This window comes from Lotus japonicus, chromosome 3, assembly GCF_012489685.1.
Source record: "Lotus japonicus ecotype B-129 chromosome 3, LjGifu_v1.2".
NCBI lineage: Eukaryota > Viridiplantae > Streptophyta > Magnoliopsida > Fabales > Fabaceae > Lotus > Lotus japonicus.
This window is the reverse complement of record NC_080043.1, coordinates 21,902,692-21,912,678: the sequence shown is the minus strand read 5'-3', so window position 1 is coordinate 21,912,678 and position 9,987 is coordinate 21,902,692. Positions and strand designations below refer to the sequence as shown.

The window sequence follows — 9,987 nt, the reverse complement described above, 5'->3', positions numbered from 1 at the left end:
TCTGCATCGAAGCCCAGAAAGAAACTCTCAATTTTGTCTTTCCAATATTCGAGCCTTTGACCGTCGAACATGGGAGGCTTTGCATTGTAGCCATCTTTTTGCGTTTCACTGGTGGTAGCCATTTGTTTTTCACACCGGCCCGGATCACTGAACACTGTTAGGTGTGGTAATCAGAACTTGCGCTCTGATACCAATTGAAGGTATGAAAAACGGTAGAAAGGGGGGGTTTGAATAACGTTTTCATAATAAAACTTCCACCTTAAGACTTTAGCAAATCTTTCAAGACACAAGTAAGGTGCTTAAGATAAGAGATTAGAAAAGCACACAAGGATTTTATCCTGGTTCACTTGATGAATCACTCAAGCCAGTCCAGTCCACCCGTTAAGGTGATTTCTTCCTTCTTAGAATGAAGGCAATCCACTAATCAGATAATTGTTACAACTGCACTTGAAACCTACAAGTGACTAACAATACACTGACTTAGCTCACACTAAGATTCACTCTCTTAGTCTTCTCTAGGATCCGATCAACCTTGATCTCCTAAAGGCAACTAAACAACTGTTTAAGAAATATTGTTTACAAAAAAATTGCTTCTTAAAAGCTTGTAGTAAACACAATGAATTTTATGAAGAAAGAATGCTTAGAAGATTTGAATATAGCTTGCGCGTATGAGATTCTTCCAACTGCATCTTTCAATCTTCAGCCTCTGTATATACTCCAAGGATTAAGGTTTGAACACTGCATGGGAATGCTACCGTTGGAGGGCAGATCTGGAATTTCCAGCTTCTGCTGTGGCTGAGAATGTTAGGTTAGGTCGTCAGGATAGTACATTTGCTTTTGTACTTTGGCTAGTGACTTGACCTTTAACCTTGTAGACTTCTGATCAGAGGAATGCTTCGTGTTGGAACTTGTGAAGCTCGTTGATCAGAGTCTGAGGGAAGCATGGATCCTCTAACCGTTGTACCTTATGATTCTGAACTCAGAGGAGAAGTACTTGGTCTTCAGAGCCATTTGCTTCTGGACTTCAGAGTCTCCACTTTTCAGCTTTTGGATCATTAGAGTCTTCTACACCATCAGAACATCTGAACCTTCAGAGTGTCTGGGTTGTTAGAACGTCTGGATCTTCAGAACTTCAAGTGAGTTGAGTCCACGTCAGAGCTTGATTAACTTCAGATCTTCTGAAGCTTTTCTACTGTTCAGATTTGAACATAGAGATTGCGAAAGCGTTGCTTGGGTCACTCTTTAAGCACAGTGCTTCTGATTTGTGTGGGTTTGTGTTAAGGTCAGAGCCTATTAAGAACACACTCAGAAAACACGTTAGAGAACCACAATTGTTCATACTAAAATGTTAACTTGTAATCATCAAAACATAGAGTTGTACTACTCGATCAAAACTTGATCTTACAATATCATTAGGTAAATAGCTTTTGACAAAATAATTTTTCTGTTTTTAATTTTATTATTTAATATATTTTTTACAAAGGATATTTTTTATTTCTTTATGTATTGTAATCAAAGGCAGAAAGTTCTTAATTCTTAATTATTTAATTCAAAATTTCAAGAGAGTATAAGGTAATTTTAACTATTACAATTATAATAAATTATAAATTATAATTTTAAAAGCTTAAATATTATTTAATATTTTTAAATTTAATCAACTTTGGTCATAATTGTTTAACTCAATTATTATTCTTCAAGTCCTTTACTAATATATTATTCATAAAAAATATACTTTCTTTCAAAAAAAAAATATACTTAAATATTTTTCAAATGATGCACACATACATTATAGTTAATAGTGAATACCTTATATAGACTTTTTTAATTTTAAAAATATATTTTAAAATTATTTATTAATAAATAATATTTTACTATTAATTAATTCAATTATTCCTTTTATAAAACTTTGATTTCCTTGAAGATCCTTTTTTGCACCTTTAGTTACCACTTGTAATATAAAGACATGATAAGAATGACATCCTGTCCAAAATCGTAAATTTGAAGCTTTTACAATTGATTCTCCTTTTGTTTCGTTTCTATCATTCATTCATTCATTCATCACAATCACAGTGTCCCACTCCCACTGACGGCGACGGAGGACCATCGAACCCACCCACCCACCTATTAAAAAACCAAACCAAACAAACCCTAAACCCACACTCCCTCACTCACTCACTCACTCTCATTTCGTGCCTCCGTCACCGGAACCCTAACACCACCGCACAATGTCAATGGCCCACCGCTTAACCCACCTCCGCCACCACCTCAACCTCCCTCTCTCTCACTCTCGCCACCACCACCCCCTCGCCGCACCCACCACCCTCCGCCCTTCCCCCTCCCCGCTCCGCCCCAATCTCCTCCGCTCCTCCCTTCACAAACCCATCTCCGCCTCCGTCGCTACCCCCGCCGCCCCCACTCTCCCGGCGACGGACAGCGCCGGGAAACTAGGCAAGCGAACTGACATCAAGAAGATTCTCATCCTCGGCGCTGGCCCTATCGTGATAGGGCAAGCGTGCGAGTTTGACTACTCAGGAACCCAAGCATGCAAGGCGCTGCGAGAAGAAGGGTATGAAGTTGTTCTCATCAACTCCAACCCTGCCACCATCATGACCGACCCGGAAACCGCTGACCGGACCTACGTTACCCCCATGACGCCGGAGCTTGTTGAGCAGGTTCTCGAAGCAGAGCGCCCTGACGCGCTTCTCCCCACCATGGGCGGCCAGACCGCGCTCAACCTCGCCGTGGCCTTAGCCGAGAGCGGCGCGTTGGACAAGTACGGTGTAGAGCTTATCGGAGCCAAGCTGGAGGCGATTAAGAAGGCGGAGGATAGAGAGCTTTTCAAGGATGCTATGAAGAATATTGGGATTAAGACCCCGCCTTCCGGCATTGGGACTACCCTTGAGGAGTGTTTGAGAATTGCCGGAGAAATTGGCGAGTATCCGGTGATCGTTAGGCCCGCGTTTACCCTGGGTGGTACCGGGGGTGGTATCGCGTATAATAGAGAGGATTTGGTGGAGATTTGTAAGGCTGGGATTGCTGCTAGTTTGACGAATCAAGTGTTGATTGAGAAGTCGTTGCTCGGTTGGAAGGAGTATGAGCTTGAGGTTATGAGGGATTTGGCTGATAATGTTGTGATTATATGTTCCATTGAGAATATTGATCCAATGGGGGTTCACACTGGGGATTCTATCACTGTTGCGCCCGCGCAGACTTTGACGGATAAGGAGTATCAGCGCCTCAGGGATTATTCGGTTGCGATAATAAGGGAAATTGGGGTGGAGTGTGGGGGTTCCAATGTGCAGTTTGCTGTTAACCCGGTGGACGGAGAGGTTATGGTGATTGAGATGAACCCCAGAGTGTCCAGGTCATCTGCTCTGGCATCAAAGGCAACTGGGTTTCCGATCGCGAAAATGGCGGCAAAGTTATCCGTCGGTTATTCGTTGGATCAAATCCCAAATGATATAACAAAAAAGACACCTGCTAGTTTTGAACCCTCCATAGATTATGTGGTTACAAAGGTAAGCAGCTCAGATTTTGATAATGTCATCATTAGTTCATTACTTGAATCTGATATTCTGTAGGTTACATTTATGTTGTGGATAGTAGAGCAAGACATGTGAATATTGTCACATGAGTTAATGGCTGACAATAACTAATCTTTTCAAATCCGGATCCCCTGCTGCCATATGCAGCCTTTGCCGCGTGGCAAAATGGCCGTGTTTGAAAGTTTTGATCAATTTAATTTTTTGTTAGTTAATTGAAACATTTAATATAAAATTAAATGGCCCAGAATTTGCGGCAGAGAGCTGTAGAGAATATAGCCGTAGAGGATCCGTGTCGGTTTTTTTTTTTTTCCGTTGCTACTTTTCATTCAAAGCTGTTTTCTCTGACCTTGTATTTACGTTTTCATGATCGTTCACTTTGCAGATTCCTCGGTTTGCTTTTGAAAAATTTCCTGGCTCACAGCCAATATTGACAACACAGATGAAATCAGTAGGGGAGTCGATGGCAGTAGGGCGAACCTTCCAAGAGTCCTTTCAAAAAGCAGTGCGCTCTCTAGAATGCGGCTACTCTGGATGGGGGTCTGGACATGTGAAGGAGTTGGACTATGATTGGGAGCAATTGAAGTATAACCTTAGAGTTCCTAACCCAGAGCGCATCCATGCCGTATATGCTGCGATGAAGAAAGGGATGCAAATTGATGAAATCTTTGAGCTGAGTTTTATTGACAGATGGTTTCTCACACAGCTCAAGGAGTTAGTTGATGTGGAAAATTTCTTGCTGTCTCGTAGTTTACTTGATTTGACTGACAATGATTTCTATGAGGTGAAGAGAAGAGGATTTAGTGATAAACAGATAGCATTTGCCACTAAGTCCACCGAGAAAGAAGTCCGAGTTAGGCGACTATCACTCGGTGTTACCCCAGCGTATAAACGAGTTGATACCTGCGCTGCAGAATTTGAAGCTAATACTCCTTATATGTACTCTTCTTATGATTTTGAGTGCGAATCAGCTCCCACTAAAAGAAAGAAGGTTCTAATTTTGGGTGGAGGACCAAATAGAATTGGTCAAGGGATTGAGTTTGACTACTGCTGCTGTCATGCATCCTTTTCTCTGCAGGTGTGTTTTCTTTCCTTCTGTGTTGGTCAGATTCCCTATATATTTATGCTCCCCTAGCTGTGTATTTGTTTGTGAATGACCAATTAAAAAGGATATATAAATTTATTTAACTCTCTACTTTCTTCCCCTTTTTACTCTAGCAAAGTTTCAACTTTATTGTGGGTCTGACTTTGCTGCATGATATTGTACCTATGATATTCAGCCATCAATGATGAAGTATTTAAGTTAAATTTCTGTCTGTCCTGTCTATCAGTTTTAGTATGTGTGCTTTAAGATGTTTAATTTATGCTCTGTTTTGCACTTCAACATAATAGGAGCTGGTTCCAATATATCCTATGATTTGGCAAACTACGTGTTTCTTGATTGATGTGCTGATGTTACCATTGCCTATTATATTTGCAGGCAGCAGGATATGAGACAATTATGGTGAATTCAAATCCTGAAACTGTCTCCACAGATTATGACACTAGTGATCGTCTCTACTTTGAACCCTTGACCGTTGAAGATGTTTTAAACATTATTGATTTGGAGAGGCCTGATGGTATCATTGTACAATTTGGAGGTCAAACGCCATTGAAGTTATCTCTCCCCATACAAAGATATCTAGATGAACATAAGCCAGTTTGCGCTAGTGGGGAGGGTCATGTCCGCATTTGGGGCACATCTCCTGATTCCATAGATATAGCTGAGGACAGGGAGAGGTTCAATGTGATGCTTCATGAACTAAAGATCAAACACCCAAAAGGTGGAATTGCTAAGAGTGAAGCCGATGCACTTTCCATTGCAGCCGAAATTGGATACCCAGTTGTTGTTCGCCCATCTTATGTCTTGGGTGGTCGAGCAATGGAGATTGTATATAGTGATGATAAACTCGTGACTTACCTTGAAAATGCTGTTGAAGTGGATCCAGAACGCCCTGTATTAATTGACAAGTATTTATGTGATGCCATTGAGATTGATGTTGATGCACTTGCCGACTCTTATGGCAATGTTGTAATCGGTGGGATAATGGAGCACATTGAACAGGCTGGAATACACTCTGGTGACTCTGCTTGCTCTATTCCCACAAGAACTATTCCATCTTCATGCTTGGAGACTATCAGGACATGGACTGAAAATTTGGCCAAACAGCTGAAGGTATGTGGGCTCATGAATTGTCAGTATGCAATATCTCCATCGGGAGAGGTATTTTTGCTTGAGGCCAATCCTCGAGCTTCTCGTACTGTCCCATTTGTATCAAAAGCAATTGGCCATCCCTTGGCTAAATATGCTTCCCTTGTTATGTCTGGAAAGTCTCTTCAGGATATAAAATTTACAAAAGAGGTTATTCCTAAACATGTGTCGGTCAAGGAAGCAGTTCTTCCATTTTCAAAGTTCCCAGGTTGTGATGTGTTTTTAAGTCCTGAGATGCGCAGTACAGGTGAGGTCATGGGTATTGACCCTTCGTATAATATAGCATTTGCTAAGGCTCAAATTGCTGCTGGTCAGAAGTTACCACTTTCTGGTACTGTATTCCTTAGCTTGAATGAAGTAACAAAGCCTCATCTTGAGAAGATTGCAAAGGCTTTCACTGAGATCGGCTTTCAGATTGTTGCTACTGCTGGAACAGCTCTTGCTCTTAAGTTTGTCCAAATCCCAGCTGAGCGAGTGCTGAAGTTGCATGAAGGGAGGCCTCATGCTGGTGACATGATAGCCAATGGAGACATTCAGCTGATGGTGGTAACCAGTTCTGATGACGCACTTGATCGGATAGATGGTCTGGCTCTGAGAAGAATGGCTTTGGATTACAAGGTTCCTATTGTGACAACAATTAATGGTGCCCTGGCAACTGCTGAAGCTATAAAGAGCTTGAAGTCCAATTCTATTAAAATGATTGCTCTTCAGGACTTCTTTGTTGATGAAGTTAAAGAATGATAATAATTGCAGACAACCTCTTTCTCTCTGAATTGGTTAGGTGATAGATATTAGTAAGCATCTATATTTTCTCTTTGTATTTGTTACTAGTAATAATGCTGGGTATTTTTTGGCTTCCAAAACTTATCCATTCTTTCATCTTTTTATTTGTTATAAATTATTGGACATTATTAGGGACTTTTGTAAGCCTAACATTGGATTAAATGGATAATTTTGGCTTTTTGTAGTCTCATGCTTAAATAACTTTGCGGAAATACTTCCATTCAATAACAAAACTTCATAAACTTTAAAACTATTTTCTTTAGTCGTTTTTGATAGCTTTCCTTCATTAAGCAATAAGCATATCCATAACTTTTACTTTAACATCCTTGCAGATTATTCTGAGGCTGTACAACCGTGTGGATTTGGGAGTTGCAGATGAATTTCTTCAGGATGCTTTGATATGTAGATTGAAAACGTCCAAAGGAGATATGAAAGGTCATAATCTGTGTCCTGACTCCTGAGAAAGCACTTGTGCTTTTGTGTAAAAGTTTTGTAGTTTGTTGGATTTCCATTTCATAATAATCAATTTCCTTTTAAAAATCTTACAACTCCCATTTGACACTGCTGCTTAGCCATTCCATTCAGATGGCAGTATCAAACCAAATACTTTGAGTAGTACAAGTATATGTTAATTATCTGCTTGTCCCAAAAAATTATGAATAGATGAAGTGAGGTTATGATTATAACTCTCCTGAACCTTTAGAATTGATTTCTAGTTGAAATGCTGAATTGGAGATATGATATAGGATATATATTTTCGAATCATCATCATCCCCAGTATGCAAAAGTTTACATTCGGAATATATGGTTCATGTTTGGTTACATATCTTTTTCTTTTAAGAAATAAACATTTTCTTAAGTCCTCTGATCCTCTCATATAGCTGTTTAAGAAACTTTTTCAAACGTATACTAGGCTAGCCTAAACATATGGTTATTTGTATAAACATGGCTATAAGTTGCTGGAAATGAGAAAAATCAGTTTAGGCCTAGTATATTTTCCAGTTTTCCTACTTTGAGGCTTCAGTTTGAATGCATTAGCTAATATATATTTACTTTAAGGTCTGATTTGGTATAAAACTATTGAAGATATTTTATATTTTATAGGACTAAACAAGTTTTTGGTCCTTCCTTTGCCAGGATGCCGTAGTGTAGTTTTCTATATTTTCCTATGAAACAAAAAAAAAACAAGTTTTTGGTCCTCATATATTCAGTGGGATTTGATTTAAAATCAGCGATTATTTTGTTTCATAACACATGCCCCAAATCGCAATTGCACTATATACCTCCATTGAAATGGGCAATCCTCACCACAATTTTTGTAGAACAATTTTAAGATCTAAGTCATCAACCACAAAACACTACCCAAATCCAAGAGCTTGCTAGCTCATGGCTATTGGATCCATATTGTGATGGTAGTAGCAACAATTTTTACACATTGTGACAATATATTACTAACAAGTTTTGAGTAAAAAAATGTGATGTTAAATGCTCTTGATATCTTTCGTAACCTAGGCCTATTGGTTTTTGGCTTCTCTCTATCAATGGTATCAAAGCTTGTAATGTCGACCATGGGTAGTTAGTTTCTTGTAAAGTCTTTTTGCAATATAGTGGACCTGTGATAATGTGATGTGATCAGAGCCAACAAATATAAATACAAGTATGTGGATGAAAAGCGTTCATCATGATAAAAAAAAAAAAAAAACTAGGGATAGCCACTACGAAAAGCCTTTTTTTAACAACTTAAATTATATTTTTTTATCAAACTTGTTTCCCTTTGTTGAAATTCATTTATCCTATCTTCCCTATTCCTTCAAATTTACCATACATTAAGGAATTGTTTATCCTATAATATTGCACAAAATTTAAACCAGACTAATTCAGGAACTAACCGAAGTAGGCATACATTAAGTTGTTCTTCACAATCTGAAAAGTTGCAATTTGATGACACTCAAGTCCTTTATTTATTTTGTCAAGATGGCACTTAAGTCTTTATAGTTCCTCTTTTCCTGCTCGTGTGTTCAACGAGCTTAACCGCTCATCACCAACCTTGCCCCACCTTATTAGCTTTGTCACACACAAGTAGCCATAAACTTGTTTAATTTTTTCTGCAAACAGAGACTTGGTTATTGAAATTTCTTCATTTTTTTGTGAATAAATGAGAGAGTCAAAAGGGAGTTAGAAAAGATAGCACTGTCTCAGTGGTGGCAGCAAACCCAATAACTCTGATCCTAGACACCTGGGCCAATTGGCATGAGCATAAGAAAGCATCAAGACAATTTGTAGTTTAGGGAAGACCATACTCACCTACTGGTGACGCAGCATGGTTGGGTACTTGGGTATGCACTTTATAGACACCATTTTTTTCCATTCACATTATTATTATTTTAAAAAAAAATAATGACACTTGGGGTTGTTTCAGTTTCCACACCTTACCCCTCCGTGTTAAAAAAAAATAAAAATAAAAACACTTGATCGAACATACAAAAAATTGGCATCCTCTCTAACATACTCTCATTCCGTTTCAGAAAGCTTGTAGTTTAAGGTTGTGACACAATGAGTAAGAAATCAATTATTGATAGTATAATTTGACTAGATTACCCTTATTTAATTTTACTAATATGATGTACAACTATTAAATTATACTTAGATAAAGAAGAATGTAATTAATAAAGAAGAGTTGTGGTTGGTTTAATAAGAAATGTGATAAGTGAGAGAAAATGTATTAAATGAGGGTATAGGTGGGAAAAATTAGCAAAAAATGCATTGACTTTCTAAAACAACAAGCATTTTGGAATATTGAAAGAAGCTTCAAAACAACAAACTTTCTAGAACGGAAGGAGTATATATTAGGGCGGTTTTTAATTTTTCACAAACACTTTTCGAGTGTTTTCAAAATTTGAGGCGGTCTTTAACATATGTTGGAATGATGCCCGTACTTTTATAAAATCTCTCTTGAAAATGATCAATATCTTATAAGAATAATAAATAATAATTTATCACTTTCTTAATTAAAACTTTCAAAGTAAATTTGATACACATAGTTTAAAGAAAATTTGAGGTGTCCTTGTAGGGTAGGGGAGGTCCAGAGATTGATTCCTGGCGATGCAATTTATCTTTTCGATGTATGGAAAAAAAATTGAGGCGTGTTCAAATGCGAGTTTAAGAAAAAAAAATAAAGTCGGACTAAACACTACCAAGTAGTCAATATGATTAAAATAATGCATCGGCTTCCATGACATTTTATCCTCATTCATAGTATTAAAATTTGGGAGGCCTAACTCAACCCAAAAGGTAGTTCAAGAGTTGAGGGTTACTCTACTATTATAAAGACTATTTATGTCATATCTTTTGCCAATGTTAGACTTCTAACACACATAGTCCATTCCACTGCCAAAGAAGACTCACTTTATA

General features: G+C 38.2%; 1 protein-coding gene across 3 annotated transcripts; it reads left to right on the top strand.

Annotated features, from left to right (window-relative positions):
- Positions 1-2,002: 2,002 nt before the first annotated feature.
- On the top strand, positions 2,003-7,281 carry LOC130746114 (carbamoyl-phosphate synthase large chain, chloroplastic). Of its 3 annotated transcripts, none has more exons than XR_009022014.1 (4): positions 2,003-3,518; positions 3,928-4,620; positions 5,023-6,587; positions 6,909-7,281. XR_009022014.1 is itself a non-coding variant. In XM_057598638.1 (4 exons), exons 1-3 carry the CDS (start codon positions 2,226-2,228, stop codon positions 6,532-6,534), a joined length of 3,498 nt encoding a protein of 1,165 aa, XP_057454621.1. In that variant the 5' UTR covers positions 2,003-2,225; the 3' UTR covers positions 6,535-6,569; positions 6,909-7,281. The 3 variants fall into 3 exon arrangements, 2 of the variants coding, with proteins under 2 accessions (XP_057454621.1, XP_057454620.1); XM_057598638.1 differs by having other exon boundaries at positions 5,023-6,569; XM_057598637.1 differs by lacking the exon at positions 6,909-7,281 and having other exon boundaries at positions 5,023-6,764.
- The last annotated feature ends 2,706 nt before the right edge of the window (positions 7,282-9,987 follow it).